At 44.1% G+C, this 18,855-nt stretch overlaps 1 protein-coding gene across 4 annotated transcripts in view; it reads left to right on the top strand.

Moving 5' to 3' along the window:
- The window catches only part of AP1G1 (adaptor related protein complex 1 gamma 1 subunit), a 34,655-nt gene extending 18,379 nt beyond the window's left edge, over positions 1–16,276 (top strand). For 2 of the 4 annotated variants that reach the window (XM_018555888.1, XM_018555885.1), the window contains 12 exons: positions 66–206; positions 340–394; positions 1,862–1,984; positions 5,538–5,627; positions 6,602–6,729; positions 8,863–8,967; positions 9,059–9,200; positions 10,892–11,018; positions 12,869–12,955; positions 13,417–13,577; positions 14,780–14,878; positions 16,050–16,276. In XM_018555888.1, coding sequence (XP_018411390.1) covers positions 66–206; positions 340–394; positions 1,862–1,984; positions 5,538–5,627; positions 6,602–6,729; positions 8,863–8,967; positions 9,059–9,200; positions 10,892–11,018; positions 12,869–12,955; positions 13,417–13,577; positions 14,780–14,878; positions 16,050–16,151 — 1,360 coding nt within the window. In that variant the 3' untranslated portion in view covers positions 16,152–16,276. Of the gene's footprint in view, positions 1–65; positions 207–339; positions 395–1,861; positions 1,985–5,537; positions 5,628–6,601; positions 6,730–8,862; positions 8,968–9,058; positions 9,201–10,891; positions 11,023–11,365; positions 11,371–11,671; positions 11,678–12,868; positions 12,956–13,416; positions 13,578–14,779; positions 14,879–16,049 lie in introns of all 4 variants that reach the window. The other 2 variants (XM_018555887.1, XM_018555886.1) reach the window with 2 other exon arrangements.
- The last annotated feature ends 2,579 nt before the right edge of the window (positions 16,277–18,855 follow it).

The following is an 18,855-nucleotide window of genomic DNA, read 5'->3' as shown; positions in this document are numbered from 1 at the left end:
CTTACATTCGATTTACACATTTCACTCTCTTACACACAATGTCTATTAAACCCTTCTCATCCTAGGCGAGCTATGGAGCTGAGTTTTGCACTGGTGAATGGCAACAACATCCGCGGCATGATGAAGGAGTTGCTTTACTTCTTGGACTCTTGTGAACCGGAATTCAAAGCCGACTGTGCCTCCGGCATCTTCTTAGCAGCTGAGAAGTACGTTGCTTCCCATAGAACCAAGGCAGTATCGGCAACTGTCACTCTGCAGATCTACACAGAGCAATGCACATGCCTTAAGTGTCAAGCTTACATTAAAACTCATTCTACTTCTTTTATTTACTGTTTCCAGGTATGCACCATCAAAGCGGTGGCACATAGACACAATAATGAGAGTTCTCACTACGGTAAGTAGTAGTGTTATTCATAAAGTAAAATGCTGAGCAAACTGTTGGCGCTATATAAATCCTGAATAATAATAATAAAATGTAATGTGTTCATGATTATAGCTGTTGAGAAATGCAGGTCCTGATCACACACCCTGACCCCTTCATAAGTGCTGCAAAAGTTTTGCAACTGCTGGTAACTTCCTGGAGCGGTTCTCCTTTCATAGCCTGTTGCTGTGCTTCTGCAATATTCAGGTGTTTACCCCTGGCTGATGTGCATGTTTGTGACTAGAGAATACACTTTAGGGGTGTATAGTCCCCCCTTTAAATCATCGCTTTCAATTTATTCCAGTGAAGGGTGCTGATAATGCTACAGTATACAGAGGTTTAGACAATTGTACAGTCCCAGTCATGTGACAACAGTTTGGTGAAGACCGTTTTCTGTTCCAGCATGACTGTGTCCCTATGCACTAAGCCTGTTTATGTAGGATCTGAAGTGGGCCGCACAGAGCTCTGACCTTTAACCCTACTGAACACCTTTGGAATGAATCGGAACCCTGGTGGTGAGCCTGGTCTTCATCAACATCCGTACGCAGAGTTAAACTCCACATTAATGCTCATGGTTTTTTGGAATGAGACATCCAAAGAGCTCATAAAGTATTTATTTATAAAGGAAAGAATATTCCTCCCTGGGGAATTAAAGCGCTTGTCAAATTGGTGTTGGGATATCTAAAGAGAAGGATCTGTCAGGTGTTGCTATAAGCTGCCTTAGTAGATGTGTCTTGAGTCTCCTTTTAAAAAAAAACGTCCAGAGCGGATGCTTCCTGGACTATCAATGGGTTTGAATTTTATCTTGTGGGTGCTACATGATGGAATGCACAAGAATTTAATGCTACTCTAGGCATGTTCAATTTTCCTCTGGGTCCAGCAGTTCTGTCGCCAGGGTCCCGCCTGCTCATCTTTTGGAAACCGTGATGTTTTATATATAGATATATATATATATATTATATTATATTTCTCAATTTGTTTTAATTTTTTTTTACCTGGATGAGAAATCCTCTTTAATTATCTCAGGATCCGACTAAAACCTTTTGTATATGTCCTCTCATTCTTGGCTACATTCAATATTTATGGCATCTTGGTGGTAATTATTGGTGGGATTTGTAACTCCTTCCAATATTTAACTGGTTTCTTTCAAGGTGCTCCAGTACCCTTCTGCAACCCAAATCTTACTTGCCAAATTGGTCTTGGGTGCACCTTACCCTGGTATGCTTATCTGCATGACAAATACAAGTTAAAAAGCCCTTTTGGGGGTAGAAACACGCCCTTTGTAAACCTCTGCTAAGAGTATCAACTTTATTGGTAAAATATGTACATTATATATTTGGATATTGAATGGCTGGAGTTGAAAGAGGTAGTGATTGTCTGTGTCCAGTCTTTATGGATTAGTTTTCTGATTTTTTCCCTTTTTCCTGCGTGTGTTTGTAGGCTGGAAGCTACGTACGGGATGATGCGGTTCCTAATCTCATTCAGCTGATTACTAATAGCGCTGAGATGCACGAATATACTGTACAGAAACTCTACAAGGCCATTCTGGATGACATCTCCCAGGTAAACAGGGCTAACCTGAACAACTAACATTCAGAACTTTCCTTGGTGTTGACACTTAGATTTTCAGTTAGCATACACTTTAAAAATATCTTTCAGTATATTTGGCATTGTCTTACAGTTGCATGTTTCCATGACACTAAACCCATGCTTCCCAATGCTTCAGCCTGACAACACTAAACCCATGCTTCAGCCTGACAACACTAAACCCATGCTTCACAATGCTTCATGCTGAGAACACTAAACCCATGCTTCACAATGCTTCAGGCTGAGAACACTAAACCCATGCTTCCCAATGCTTCAGCCTGACAACACTAAACCCATGCTTCACAATGCTTCAGGCTGAGAACACTAAACCCATGCTTCCCAATGCTTCAGCCTGACAACACTAAACCCATGCTTCACAATGCTTCAGGCTGAGAACACTAAACCCATGCTTCCCAATGCTTCAGCCTGACAACACTAAACCCATGCTTCACAATGCTTCAGGCTGAGAACACTAAACCCATGCTTCCCAATGCTTCAGCCTGACAACACTAAACCCATGCTTCCCAATGCTTCAGCCTGATAAGACTAAACCCATGCTTCACACTGGTTCAGGCTGACAACCCTAAACCCATGCTTCCCAATGATTCAGCCTGACAACACTAAACCCATGCTTCACAATGCTTCAGGCTGAGAACACTAAACCCATGCTTCCCAATGCTTCAGCCTGATAAGACTAAACCCATGCTTCACACTGGTTCAGGCTGACAACCCTAAACCCATGCTTCCCAATCATTCAGCCTGACAACACTAAACCCATGCTTCCCAATGCTTTAGCCTGACAACATTAAACCATGTTTCACAATCAGCAGAAGCTTTGTCAGCCTGCCACACAAGTTACTTCAGTTGACCATTGGGCTGCCAATCTGGTAGAACTAATAGGCCCACCAATGAAGTGTGGTAGAGTTTCTTACCTGAAGATCCTGCCAGTAACATCACTTGTACAGGTTGCCAACACTAAATCTCTGCTTTGCAATTATTAGCAGAGTTGTCAGCCTGCCATGTGCACTTCTTTAGTTACCTGTTAGCCTGCATATCGGGTCTTCCAGATTGGCAGCCCGACGACCAACTGAAGTAACCTGTGTGGCAGGCTGACAGCTTCTGCTGATTGTGAAGCATTGGTTTAGTGTCGTCAGGCTACAACAGGAAGTGCTGTTACTGGTAGGATCTCCAGGTAAGAAGCTTTGCAATCAAAAACGATTTGCTTAAGAAAGCTGAATACAGTGAGGTGCGATGCTAAACATATTGAAAAATAGATTTGGAGTTTATGTACATGTAATATATCTAAACTGGTATAGCCACCAGATAAAAACTAAACCATGCCTATAGGGTTTCCCTTCACAAGAGTGGCTTGAAAAGACATTAAGTGGCACAGCATTCAGGCGTGCAGGAAGCAATAATATCTGCTGGAAGTATGTGCTGGTTTTAGGTGCCTATAATTATACTTGTTGCCATTTTTTTACAGTGACAGAGTAATTTTAAGAGAGACACTTTCACTTGGTGCATTTAGGGCAAAGGGGCATTGTCTCCTGATAGCCTACCTCCCCAGCAAGATATACCCACCTACGCATGCCCCTCACTTCATCAGAGCTTTTGTTGCTGTAATTGAGCAGTGATTTCCGAATAGTTGGCACATGACCTCCCCCATGTAACAGTGGTCTGGCCTGACCGGCCAATTGCCATATTGAAGAGGGTGCTCAGTAATGTCATCCACCAGAGGGAATGGGTAAGCGGTGAGGGAGCTCCAGTCGCTGAGTATATCCTGCTGGGTAAAGGGTGAGTTAAGTGACAATGTTTCTTTAACAACACATAAGTGCTTATTTTTAAAACGTACTCTATCGCTTGAAACAACATGGTAGCTGGTGTTCCCCCTTTAATTCTGCCCTCTGCACAGGCCTTGGGATTGTTGCATGATGATTGTTGAGTGATCCATCGTCTGATTCTCTGTGCTGATCTTCAATAAACTGACAACATCCCGGTCTTAGAACACCGTGAATAGTAATGGTGCTTCACTTTTTGGTAGAGATTGTAGAATAAAACAAAGTAATGGTTTCCTTTGTCTCTGGTGAAAAGATGTTGTCACTGAGGACCTGGCTCCCCCAATCGTCTCTATCATTAGTTTAGCAAAACAAAATTGGTAGGGGTTTCCTTGCAAATGTTGTGTATTGTCAGCCCACAACCAGGCTTATGGGCCAAGTGCATTTCTGACGGATCAACAGGTATTTTTTTGTACTTGCATGTTCTTTAACCCCTTCATGACTGATGTAAAGCCGACAGTCGGCTCTACAAGTTTAAACAGAGTCCCGGCGGCAAAAGTCACCGGGAGTCTGTTTAAACAGCCCCGATGCTGGTGACGTACACTGTACGTAGTCAGTCACAAAGGGGTTAAAGCCCATGAATTGTGTCCGGAGTTGGGCTTTAAACATTTGAGTCTTAATCTTAGTGGCTCCTGCGAGCCTTAGCTGGTGGCCCGTGATAGCCGGGGTTCAGCGTTAAGCCCAGGAGCTGAAACTGTCAGCTCCAGGGCTTTCAGTCTTGCTAAACAGTGCTCCATAATGGTGTCTGTAGCAAATTGCTGTGAACACAATTGTTGTCCATTGTTTCTATAGAAGGCATATGAAGCTATGAGTGACCTTGCAGCACTTCCTCTGAGTATGGAGGGAAGGCAGACTGCTATAGTAAATGAATGCAAGGTCATTAAAAATTTTTTAGCCATCACAAATCTTTGATTTGCCATTGTGCTTATTCCCTCATCAACTTGACTTCATCTTGATGTCATGCTAACAATTTACACCATTTTTTTTCTACTCCATGCACTGCAATGGGAATAAAGCTTTCTTTAAAGAAGAACAGATGTGTTCACTTTGAGCTTTACCGTTCCGCTACATAATATATAAAAGTTGCTCTAATATGATTTAATTGTAATCTGAAAACTTTGATTATTTTTTGCAGTGTATATTTTGGGTGGCATGCAAATGATGTAAAAGTTGCATTGGGAAAAATTACAGGAAACATTTAATTTAAGTTTAATTTAAAATTTAATTTAAGCATGGGTTTAGGGTTGTCAGGCTGAAGCATGGGTTTAGTGTTCTCAGCCTGAAGCATTGTGAAACATGGGTGTTTCACAATGCTTCAGGCTGTTTGTTGTCAGTCTAAAGCATTGGGAAGCACAATGCTTTGGGAACTTTCATATTTTAAATTCAAACACTGTAAAATTACAAGTTAAAGGTATTGTATGCATTGCATATCTGCACAACTGTGTATCGTGTGGCTTTCTCAGTATGCTTCCCAGCTGTTGTACAGGTTTAGTTCTGTATTGCAATTGAACATACCAAAAGATAAGGGGGAAAAATGTGGTTTATCCTACTGTGATTCATATTCATTGATTCAGGTAGATTATACCTGCGCTACATGTAATAATCAGTGTGCCCACATGATGGCGCTGTTCTCCAGCAGTTGTATGTCACGTCATTGAACTGCTATGAAATCTGATGTCATTGTCATCCCACAGCAACCACTGGTCCAGGTAGGGTCCTGGTGCATTGGAGAATATGGAGACCTGCTAATATCTGGCCAATGCGAAGAAGAGGAGCCCATTCAGGTATGATATTGTCACACAGCAAAGGACATATAGTCATGGCCAAAAATATTGGCACCCCTGCATTTCTGTCAGATAAGGCATCACTCCTCGCAGAAAATTGTTGCAATTGCAATTGTTTAGGCATTCTCATGTTTATTTCTTTTTTTTGTATTGTTATGACACAAAAGTAACAGCTTTTTGATGAAACAAAATGACAGCTTTTTTGGTGCAGCCCATCATTCTACTGTTTTCAGAAAAAGAATTGAGTCCTTTTTTAAAGAAAAAAATCCAGTCCGTACAGTCACACATGGTGGAGGTTCACTGATGTTTGGGGGTTGCTTTGCTGCTTCAGGGACTGGATGTCTTGACTGTGTGCATGGCATTATAAAACCTGAAGACTACCAAAGAGTTCTGGGGTGCAATGTAGGGCCCAGTGTCAGAAAGTTGGGTCTCCGTCAGAGGTCATGGGACAATGACCCAAAGCACCCAGAAATGGCTGCAGACAAAGCACTGGAGACTACTGGACTGGCCAGCAATGAGTTCAGATCTGAATCCCATAGAGCACCTGTGGCGAGATTGGGAAAAGGAACCCTTTCGATCTGAGAGACCCGGAGCAGTTGGCGAAAGATGGGCGCTCCAAAATTCCTGTAAAAAGGTGTAAGAAACTCATTGATGGTCACAGGAAGCCATTGATTTCAGTTATTTTTTCCAAGGGCTGTGCTGCCAAATATTAATTGAGGTTGCCATCATTTTGTCTGGTCCACTTTTGGACTTTTGCGTGGAATGCATCGGGTTTGTCCTTTTTTTTTTCCTCCACTTTTTGTGTCATACCAATACAAACAAAATAAACATGAGAATGCCGAAACATTTGTAATTGCTACATAATTCTGTGCGAAGTGGTGCATTATCTGACAGAAATGCAGGGGTGCCAATATTTTTGGCCTTGACTGTAGCTGAAAATCATGGCATTATCGAATAATTTTATTTCTATCTAGGTCACAGAGGATGAGGTTTTGGATATTCTAGAATGTGTCCTGATTTCCAACATGTCCACATCCGTTACACGAGGCTTTGCTCTGACAGCCATCATGAAAAACTCAACTAGGTTCAGTAACACTGTCAAGTAGGTACCAACACCGAAATGGGAAAAGGAACTTTGCTTAAAAAAAATGGGAGTGATTGTGTGGTTTAAAGTGGAACTATGACATCCTATTACAAATGTGTATACATATGCACTTAGTTTTCTAGTTCCCCTCCAAAGTCTCACAAAGGCCTCTTGATCCTGCCAGTGAAGTCCACCTAAGGCAGCTTCTTGCAATGGTGTGGCAATGAGGCTGCATTGTTTCTGAATTCAGAGTACTGTTGCCACTTTTCTCTAGGCTATGCCTGCTTTTACTACACTGGGGTGAGAAATGATGCATGGATAGTGGCTGTCAGCATTGCTATGGCTGATTCACAAGCCTGTAACTTGTCAGTCAGCACCTGGCTACACCTAGCCCTGTCCACTGCTTTCTAAATTGACTGCACTGCCTCCGATAGTGGATCCCTCCCACTGTGAGCTGCAGGGTCTGGGAGGGAGTGTGTGAGACACAAATGAAGGAGGATTTGGCTCAGTCAGGGAGTGTAAAGGAAGTTGTTGTTTTTTTTGTTGTTTTTTTTTAACATTGAAGCTTGTGCATCACATAGTAAGTGGACACTGCCATACAAGAGCCTTTAGTTGCACTTTAAGTAAAAGTAGGACAGATACTCTCATTGCATGAATGACTTCAGTAGCACCGGTCAGATTAACAGGCGGTGTTTTGCAAGATCTTTTGAGGACATGCCTGTTCAGATAATGGACATCTGTTAGATATATGTTGCAAGGGCATTGACTCCTACTTAATTCTATTCCGGACTTCAAAGGTGCTAAAATATGTGAAATATACGTCAATAAAATTGCTTCCCCTCTGCTAGACGTCAGATAATTGGTGCAGAGCTTTGTCAGTTAGGGTAACAAACTTCAGGGATTTATTGGTCTTGCTCAGGCAGTCGGTGAAGGCATTTCTTAAAATGGAACTGAACCCAGAAAGTATGATTTGTTATTGGGAACATCTAAAAATGTTAATTGTGCCTAAGCAGTATCTGGAAACTTTACCTTTTAGTCTGGGATTCTAAATCCTGGAAAATAGCTGTGCACTTTGTGTTTTGTGAATGCACCTAGGCATTCCTGTGCTTACAAGCCTCATAGCTGTATAGCTGTAGTGTGAGATCGAAGGCACTTCTGCTTCTGACGGCTAGACTCCGGAGGCTGCAGTGCGATTTAGGGATGTCATTACTAGGCATGAACCGATACATCGGCCGCTAAAAAACATATCGTCGGAAAATTGCACTTTTAGCATAATGCCGAAAGTGCCATTTTCTGGCCCATACAGCGGTGCATCCATTTTTTCTCTCCTCCACGCTGGGCGCTGCTCTGTGTCCCAGCGGGGAGGAGAGAAACTGTCACAGGCGGCCGAGCGCTGCAGGAGGAGAACGCTGTGAGCGGCCGGCGTCTCACCTCCCACACCGCTCAGCCTTCTGCCACAGATCAGAGGAGAGCAGTGTGGGCGTAGACAGCCAGCGCTGTCACAGGAGGCTGAGCTCTCCTGCCTACACCGCTCGCTCAGCCTCCTGTGACAGCGAGTCAGGATGTAAAATTATTAAATAAATATAAAAAATTAAGTTTATAAAAATATTTTAAAAAAATGAAAAAGCTAAAATAAAAAACATTCGGTTTCGGCCTGACGTTTTTTTTTTTATTCAGTTTCATTTCGGTGCACCTCTAGTCGTTACTGTGCTGCTCACTGTTCTTGCTGGAGGCTCTGACATGAGGTAGCAAAGTCTTGGCCTCTGTCAAGATGACTACCTCTGCACAATGCAAAAGTAGGCATGGTAAGTCAGTAATGGGAGAAGATCAGCTACAGGGAGACCACAAGCATTACTGGTGACGATTCCTTTGCCTCTGCCTGACTTTATTTAGCTGTTCAGTTTCTCTATAATAAATCACCTATATGGGTAGTCTCCAACTTGGAGAGGTTGCAGGAAGTCTCACGTAAACTAGCATGGAAACAATCCAGAAACAGTTAAATAAGCACATTTACTGACTTTGCATGTATTTTCTGATAATGTTTCTGCATTTTTCTGATAATGTTTCTGCATAACAGTTGGAAATAATTTTAAGACTATTTGAGTTGGTTTCCTTATTTTCCCTTGCCTGATTGTCTTGTGTTCTCTGCAGCCGTATAAAGAAGGTTGTTTCTATCTATGGAAGCAGCATTGATGTGGAGCTGCAACAAAGGGCTGTGGAATATAACGCTTTGTTCAAGAAGTATGACCACATGAGGTGAGGTGTCCACCAGACTGGACTCTGGATGACATCTGTCACAGCTGTCCATGAAACTCTGGAGCTTGATCCATTCTCCGCTGTTTTTCAGGCCTGCACTGCTGGAAAGAATGCCCATAATGGAGAAGTCCTTAACGAATGGACCAACAGACGTAGCTCAAACTAATGGCGAGGCGGAACCTGGAATAATAGACACTAAACCAATCCCTCCCACTCTGCAACCAGTCAGCCAGGTAATTTGGGTTGCAGGCAACAGTGCCTTCTAGTCGTGTCTTGTGGCATGACGGACACAAGGTTAAAGCAAACCTGTCATTCTATTAATCCTATTTCACATTACCTAATCCAGATATTGAAGCACGCTGTTCATGAAGCTGTATGATCCTGTAGATGTCTGTTGGGTCCTAGTTTGTAATGGTGCCTGGGCACTCTCTACTGTCTCTACATAGATCTGTCTATTTTCTTTACACTTTTCTTATCCAGCTTCTACTCTGAAAGTTCCAGACTACTGAGCTCCCCTAAATAAATGGGAGGATATCGAAGTCCTAAATCTTTTATCAGTCTTTACTCTTGCTCTTTTACACTATTTGTACCTCTTGTTTATGTCCACTTCATGGCTCCCACCAATATATATGTGCGCTGTACCGTACCCATAGAGTGACGAGTCCTGCATGGCTCCCACCAATAATTACATGCTCTGTACTATATCTATATGGTGACGAGTTCTGTATGGTTCCCACCAATAATTACATGCTCTGTACCGTACCCATAGAGTGACGAGTCCTGCATGGCTCCCACCAATAATTACATGCTCTGTACTATATCCATATGGTGACGAGTTCTGCATGGCTCCCACCAATAATTACATGCTCTGTACTGTACCCATTGGGTGACGAGTCCTGCATGGGTCCCACCAATATATGTGCGCTGTACCGTGCCCATAGGGTGACTAGTTCTGCATGGCTCCTACCAATAATTACATGCTCTGTACCGTAACCATCGGGTGACGAATTCTACATGGCTCCCATCAATAATTACATGCTCTGTACCGTAACCATTGGGGACGAGACCTGCATGGCTCCCACCACTAATTACATGCTCTGTACTATATCCATATGGTGACGAGCTCTGCATGGCTCCCACCAATAATGTCCTGCTCTGTGCAGCACCCTTTGGTTGACAAGTTCTGCATGGCTTCCACCGATAATCACGTGCTCTGTACTATATCTATTGGTCAACAAATTTTTCGTAGCTCCCACCAATAATTTTAAGTGCTCTATACTATACCAGCAGCCACCGCTGCGCCTGTATTGTAAGCGATGACTTGGAGTACCTACCCACATTCCATCCTGGAAAGAAGAGGACCCAACCTCTGGCTGTTGCAGGACTGAGGGTTAAGGTAAGTATTACTTTGTGTTAACCTCTAGACAACAGAGCAATAGATCCTTTTATATGAGCTTGGGTGTAGGGGTACATGTTCATAATTTGTGCAACTGAAGTTTAGCTTTAAAGTAGAACTCCACACCTCTGTCAGGTTTTTATTGCTGTTTGTTCTCATTTGCTTGAATAACCATCAGATCTGTCACTAGGACATGAAACATGAGAGAAACTCCCTAGATGGCAGTGCAATCCTTACAGATGTTCTATGCTTTCCCCTGAAAAAAGAAAGAGCAGAGTTCCACACTCTTGTGGCATTTTTAATGGTCATGATCTTCTGTTGTATTGATTCTGTAGACTCTAATCTATCGATTGGTAATGGACATACTAATTCGATAAAGGTGAGACATTAATCGGCGGAGGTTATTTATAGCCAGTTAAGGACACAGCTGGTGCCAATATATGTCTGCTGAGTCATCCGCACTTGTGAAGTATTTTGGTTTGGTTACGTAATGCATCTGTTTCTATTTTTCTGCCTTTTTCCCATTAGGGCAATGATTTATTAGACCTGCTAGGAGGAAATGATATTCAGCTGGTCATACCCACCGCACCGCCCCCGAAGCAGTCCACTGTAGGAGGAGAGCTACTAGATCTTCTTGGAGATCTGAATCTCGGAGGTCAGTAAATGGTATAAAGAGAACCTGTACGGGCTTCATAGCCGGGAAGGTGCTGTATAGCATGACAAAACTGGTCGTCGCGATTATTCCACGCATCACTGTTACAGAAATTGGAGATGGATGTTTATTTAAATCCTTTAGTTTTTTTTATTTTAGTTTGGGATGGAGTAGTGAAGAAGGGTTAGAATGACTGTACGGTCTTTATTGTTATATCTCCAGAACAGGAAATAAAGGGTGAATTGTTCCTGCTGGGGCAACACAGGCAGGAAGAAAAAAGAAACTTGACTGATTTTCACTAGGGATGCACCGATACTAGTATAGGTGTCGATACAGAGTATTTGGGCGAGTGCTCGTACTCTCCCAAATACTCCCGATTTACTTATTCTGATACCGGAATATCCGTTCTCTGGACTCGTGACTTTCCTGGATTTCCGGGGGCGTGTGAAGGGCTCGGCCGTTCACTGAAGCGCACTGCGGCTCCAGTAAGCTCACAGACAAATGCACAAGCGCACAGCAGATCGGAGGCTCCAAGTCCAGAAATCTTATGGACTACCACGAATGTGCCAGTCCAGCCATCTCATGACTACTGCGCATGATTGGGTCTATGCTCCCTCATCACCAGGGAGCATGGAGCCGGATTCCCATCCAATGAGGAAGCCGTGTGGCATGTAATGACTCGTCAGCCTGGCTTCCCGATCGGTCAGGAAGCTGAGCTGCAAGTCAATAACCGCCCCCAGCTTCCCGATTGGCCAGAAAGCTGGCTCCTTGCTTCTTTGTCACCTGGTGACAAGGAAGCATGGAGCCGGTCTCCCTGCCAATCAGGAAGCTGGGCGGTGAGTCATTACACGCTGGCCAGCTTCCATAATGGGACTTCCGGTATCGGTATTCAGTATCGGCAAGTGGGGAAAAAATTAAAAATCGGTACTCGTAACTGAAAAACTGGTATTGGTGCATCCCTAATTTTTCACTATTCCATATATTTTATTAAAAAGTTCAAATGGTAACATTGGTACGAACATTGCTGCAATGATGTGCCATTCATTCTTGGCACATGTGTGTTGCAGCAAAGCATTAACGTGCATTGCCTTGTGCTGTGCTACCAAAAATGCTGCATGCACCTTTTCAGTATACTAGGCAGCACATTCAAATGAATGGACTGCCTTACTGCAATGCACAACATACCGTGACTGTTCACCCAGTCCTAGGCATGGTAGTCATGTGAAAGACCCGAACTTCTTGGTATGGATTGCCAACCCTCCCCACCTCATCATGCATAACCTAAGCAGCTTATCTCCAGTTCTGAGGTGTGTGCGTCTACAGAAATTGTGCATTTAGTATTGTTAGAAATCGTTAGCAAAGCAATAGAGAACTGTGTCCTTCTGTCAGGGTAGATTGTGGCAGCTGTGTTGGATCATGGTTGCTTTATTGGTTTTGACATTCATACAGGTTCACTTTAAAGGAGAGCTATGGGGTAGAGTGAAATGCAATCATTCCAATAGTTAGAGCCAACATGTGACACTGCAGCTGTTACACGTCGGCTCTATAGATCAAGGACTGATCGTTCACAAACCGCTGATCACTGAGCTCACGATCATCTCTCTGCAGAGAGTGGTGACTGTCAGTCATCACTCCCCGCAGGGATTCCTCCCCCCTCTGTTCCTCCAGTTCATATGGTTTTATGTTGGTTGCCTTTTTATGTTTTTTTAATAAGTCTATCAGTCTGTAGATCATAGGATTCGTTATATCCTCGGATATCTCTATATTATTAGGTGTAGAAGTCATCTCAGTTTTGGTCTTCAGCAGATGTGTGTTTATCTGTTTCTTCTTCCTTCCACACTTTGTCTATTCAGCCCCACCAGCGCCGGTCACCCAAATGTCCGCACCTCAACTCTTGCTGGACGGCCTTTCTGCGCAGCCTCTATTTAATGATATTTCAGGTCAGTTTTCTTCCTGTCCAATGGATATTAAAGTGACCCTGTCAGCTTGAAAAAATATCAAGAAAAGAAGAATTGTACTTTCCTCTCATGTGTCTGTGTCTCCTGCCTTCGCTCTGTTCCAGGCTACGGCATTCAACACTCCCCTGAATTTCGGATGTCTTTCTCCCCCACTGTGTGTCATGGTTCCTTCCTCTGACCCCTGTGACACTACATTGGGATCGGAGGAATGAACCACAGTGCACAACGGGACGCACAATCATCCGACACTTCCAGAAGTGTCAAATGCCAGAGACAGAAAGCAGTGGGGGGAGGGGGGGTAGGACACAGATTCCAGGAGGGGTTGCTCATACTATTTCTTCTCTTACAGAAAACTTTAATCTGGATAATTTGTAACCTGGCCGGGTCACTTTAAAGGGGAATGATAGAAGGCAATCAGAAGCTTATGGTTTGTCTCTCTGCAGGTATACCGCCCATCATTGCTTACAATAAGAACGGCCTGAAAATTGACTTCAGCTTTGAGAGGTCCAGCACAAATGCCAGCGTGACTGTGATTACAACTCAGGCGTACAACAGCACAGACAGCGAGATGACAGAATACGTGTTCCAGGCAGCAGTACCAAAGGTATATGATGATATAATGGCATCATGCGAGCTATGCTTCATCAACAAGCAGCCTCCCACATGTTAAAGCTGCTTAGATTTTGGATTTCCTGATTCCGGCCTCCCCCTGATCAGCATCCTAATGAAATTATTAAATAAAACCTTTCTGTTTCCATTACATACCTTATTTTAAACTCAATGGTCATGGCTGCTGGAAGGGGCTGGCATAGTTCTGTACATGAGTTCCTAAAAACATCACAGCACCCTGCCTCAGTACTCCACTCTTGGGAGTAGTTATGCAAATATCAGAATGCCTTGATCGGTAGATATTAGTTTGGGGAAATGGGTGGGGGTTTTTTTAGGCGGAATGTACTTGCATGTAGATCAGGGAACTCCCACATGCAATGCTTTATGATGGAAAGAACTGAAGTCCAAAATATTAAAGGAGGGTGCCAGGGTTGGCCAGGCTGGAGGGTAATAGGCTTAATAATGCTGGATGTCCTCCAGCCAGGAATTGAGGCGGGCTCTATCTGACTTGCTGCAGCTTCTAATCCACATTATGAGAAGCTTGCAGTGTGCAGTGAAATCAGAGGAAGCCATTTCAGTCCAGGAGAGGAGCCGGTACAACTATGTGAGGCTGGAGTTCAGCTTTAAGAAACTAGAGATCGCAGAATGGTGTTCTAGTCACTGATAATTTACCAGCTCGAGGATCTCATGATTGGGATGATGGCTTATCTTTTGTTTATCATAGTTTTCTATATACAAGTGCCATCCCCTAACCTTTTAGTACCCCCTGTAATTTGTTGCAGAGCATTTGTGGGGTTAGACCTACCGCTTACCTGCCCGCAGCATAAATATGTGCCGTCCTGTACTAGGAAGCTAATATAAAGTCAGATTATTTATGCTGCTTTGGAGGGGTGAGCCAAACTGTCATTGTATGTAAGATGCAGCAAAATACAAAGTATCTTATATTAAAATGATGTTTCATGAACTGGTACCGACTGTACTTATTCACCTGCCTAGAGTTTAATTTAAAAGGCAGAGGATGGTAACCTAAAACCAAAAAGTGAAATGAATCTTTGTGATCTAACTCCAGCAAGCTGCTGTTGCTGCATTTTATACTTCTGCTTTGTTTTTTCGTTGACTTATTGAATAGCAATCGCTACTTGAATTATTTCGGTTAGAGGTCAAGCAGTTTTTTAACCCTATTCTTTTATATGTCAGACGTTCCAGCTGCAGCTCCTGTCCCCGAGCAGTAATGTCCTTCCACCCTTCAATGCTGGATGTGTCACACAGGTCATCAAAGTTCTGAACCCCCAGAAGGTAAGAAAAGTCTCCTGTAATAGGCCCCTCCATACTATTTATTTATGACCGGTATTTATATAGCGCCAACAATTTACGCAGCGCTGTACATCACATTCACATCAGTCCCTGCCCTCAAGGTGCTTACAATCTAAGGTCCCTATCTCTCAGACATACATAGGAGGGCCCATTTAGACAGGAGCCAATTAACCTTCCAGCATGTCTTTGGAGCAGAAGCACTGGCCATGGTGGTCGGCTTGGTGTTGGGTTACTTTTATGAGTTAGATGGTCTATTTACACCTCAGGCAGGTACATTGACCTTCGCACACAGGTAATTTGTGTCCATGCCAAAAAACATTTGTGAGGTCAGATACCGATCTTGGGTGGGAGGACTTAAGCTCACAATCAATGCCCCAGTGAATCCCAACAGTGCTTAGTAGGGTTGAGCTCTGGGCTCACATGAGGCCACTTGAGTTCCTCCACACCAAACCCATCATGTCTTTATGGTAGGGATGCACCAATACTAGTATCGGTGCCGATGCCGAGTATTTGGGCGAGTACTCGTACTCGCCCAAGTCCTCAGATGCCTAGCCCGATACTTCCTGTATCAGGAAGCCGGCTCCCTCGTCACTTGTGACAGAGCATGAAGTCGGCTTCCCGGCCAATCAGGAAACCGGGCAGTGTGGTAATGACTCGCTGCCCGGCTTCCTGATTGGTCGGGAAGCTGGTCAATTAGGAAGCCGGGCGCCGTGTAATGACTCGGCGCCCTGCTTTCTGATTGGTTGGGAAGCCAGCTTCATGCTCCCTCGTCACCTCATGATGAGGGAGCATGGAGCTGGCTTCCTTTCCTGATTGGCCAAAAAGCCATCTCCATGCTTTCTCGTCATAGTGACGAGAAGCATGGGGACGGCTTCTCCGCTAATCGGGAAGCCAGGTGGCGAGTCATTACACGCCACCTGGCTTCTGGTCTAATGGCACTTCTGGTATCGGTATTGGCGAGTGGCAAAAAAAAATACAGGTACTCGATACCGAAATACCGGTATCAGTGCATCCCTACTTTATGGAACTGCACAGGGGCACAGTCATGCTGGAACAGAAAAGGGCCTTCCTACAATTTGCAGAAAGCTATTTTTTTTTTTTAATCCATGGTCTAAAATTATACTTATTTTTTGTCCCCTTTTCTTCTCTCCAGCAACAACTACGCATGCGGATCAAATTGACATATAACCATAAGGGCTCAGCTATGCAGGACCTCGCCGAAGTCAGCAACTTTCCCCCTCAGTCCTGGCAATAAGACGGCGCCGTGTCTACACTCACCCCACCCCCGACCAAGATGAAGGAACTCTGGGCTGGATTGCCTCTGCCCCTGGATTGCCAATGATTGCACTTTGGGCCTTTTGGGGTAGCAGAAAATAAAAAGGTTGAGGGACATTCTGCGACAGAGTGAAGCAGCGGGCGCAAGGCAAGGATGCTGCTGCTGCCTCTCCTTTTCCTCCACTCAGGAGGGCACAGCCGGGCCTTCTTGAGGCTTCACCTTTTTCCCGCCGGGAGTTAGAGTTGATTATTCCCTGGGCGGATCTCATGGGATTTTGTGTTCTTATCCTCCCCTTCATCTCCTTCTGTACATTCCTGCAGCCATGTTTCCACTCACACTCACGCCCCCCAGACTCTCCTTCTCTTTCCGGAATGGAGGGAGACTTGTTTTTAGAATACTGTTTAATGGTAAATTCCCAGGTCTAGCGATGACCATTGCACCCTGCATTGGCTTGCACCTTCCTCTGGATTCAGACTGATTAAATGCCCTGAAACGCTACTCCTGCAGCCTTTAATGTGAGCCCCTGGTTCAGACATGTTTTTATTAAGTGCTCTATGCTACTGCTGTCTATTGCAACGGGCTGCGTTACAGGTCACAGTGCCTGACGGAGAACCATTGCACGGCATAGGTCAGGTAAGCATTCACAATGCTAGATACCCTATTCGCGAGCAGGTATGTCAGACCTCTTGGATTGTATGCTAGGTGTGACATTCACGGTACTGAGACGGTGACTTTCAAGAGTTAAGCTGCACTTGCTATAGGCACTCACCGCAGTATCCATTATATAAATATATTTTTGTTTTTCTAGTTTCAGCTGCTAATTTCATAATTGTTTTATAGATCTGTAGTCGCTAACAGGAGGCATTTCAAGAGTCAGTCCAGCCAAAATTGACATTTTGGATCAGGCAATTCCAACAGATTTTCCAAAAGAGTTGCCAGTTCTCCACCACAGAGCCATGTAACTCTTCCAGACGCAGTGGGAGGAGTCAGTCTCTTGCAAGAAAGTGGCCACCTCTTGCAGTGACCAGAGCAAGCGCTGGATTTCCAGAAAGAGAAAAGAAGCTGTTGGAGCAATTCAGCCCGCCAGCACCTGGCCTGAAGTCGAAATGTCGGCTTTGATTGGACTGACCCTTTCAATCACTTTACGTCCCAAATGAAATTATTATCTCAATAATGAGGGACACCTGCCAGTTCTGGTGTATTGGGTGGGAGGGTATAGTAGAGATTTCAGTTCCTGGCTTCTCCCTCCACTGTGAACCTGTAAGGTATTTAAAGCCCAAATGCCTTTTTATGGACATTTTATTCGCAAAAGTGGAACAAGATCTCGGACTGTGAAATAGGAACAAAGGCTACACTTCAAGGGTAGGGGGGAGCGAAGTGCTGCTTCAGAGCCGTTCTCCATCCAGATGTGGACGCCGGCTTTGCAGCCTCTAAATTACCACATGTTGGTACTCGATCTTTTTTTTTTTTTTCTTTCTGTAAAGTCATTTTTTCCCCCCTTTTGCTGTTTCAGTAAGTTAAATCTACTTAAGATGCCCCGTGCTGGTCTCATTGAAAGGAACATTCAGATTTTGTCTGTGAGTGGGGTGGATAACGAACTGCTGATTTACCACAGACTTATTTCTGAGATGTAAAAGCTAAAACCTGTAAAAAATATGAAAAAATAAGTCATTGGGGAGCATTAAGGGTGTAAACATTTTCATGGGTTACTTAGACTGCTGTGTATTATCGTCTTTTGGTTGAAACAAATTATGAAAAAGTGAGTAATAAAGAATTAAAAAAAGTCTTGTTTAATGTAGTTTTGTCTCGTTCTTCTTTCTGTCGTGTAAAATACATGTTGTACTACTTAAAAATCATTTTCTTACAGTCTATTAAGGGACATAGGAGGTCTCTTACTTTTGGTCAAATCCAGGATAACCCCTCCCCCTACCAGCATGCCTCAGTTTGTAGTAGAGCAGTACCAAGAACTGGGATATGCGTCCCTCAATGGAGTCTTATCAAAAGGAGTTTACGGTGAGTACAACAATCTTATTTTCTTTCTCTTCCGTTGAGGGACACATTAGGTCATTAAAAGAGAACTATGGGGTAAGTGTTTTTCGCTATAGTTCTCAAGGGTCACAGGAGGACACATACTAATCTCCCGTGACCATAAGCTCAGTATAATGGTAGAAATGTCACCAGCACACCAGTACTTTTAGGATAGCAAAAGCTTCATTTATTGAAGTATTTTGTCATATGACCAACAAGCGCTTTCGGGACCACACAGGGTTCCTTCATCAGGCTTTAGCATTGACAAAGCTCAGTATATGGCGAGCTATACTGAGAGCCCAGCAGCCAGGACGGATCCCGACATTGCTGTCGAGATCCACCCGGCTGTGTGAATGACAGCTGGCTCTGCCTATCTAGAGGCAGAGACAGCTGTACCCTCCCCCGTCCATTCCTCCAGTCAGTGCTGGAGGGGGGAATCCCTGCTGGGAGCGGTGACTGACAGTCACGGCTCTCTGCAGGGAGGCGAGCGAGCGACGGTATGTGTTCGTTCACTTCCTGCTCTATTGAGCCGACGTGTGACAGTTTCATTGTCACACGTTGGCTCTGACTAAGGATGAGTCAAAATCACTCCTCCATAGTTCTAGTTTAAGGCCCCATTCACACAGAAATCGGCCTGCACGTACAGCTCCGTGCG

Source organism: Nanorana parkeri, unplaced genomic scaffold, assembly GCF_000935625.1.
Source record: "Nanorana parkeri isolate BGI_ZX_2015 unplaced genomic scaffold, ASM93562v1 scaffold216, whole genome shotgun sequence".
NCBI lineage: Eukaryota > Metazoa > Chordata > Amphibia > Anura > Dicroglossidae > Nanorana > Nanorana parkeri.
Note: the sequence above shows the minus strand (reverse complement) of the source record. Positions and strands in the feature narration are given on the sequence as shown.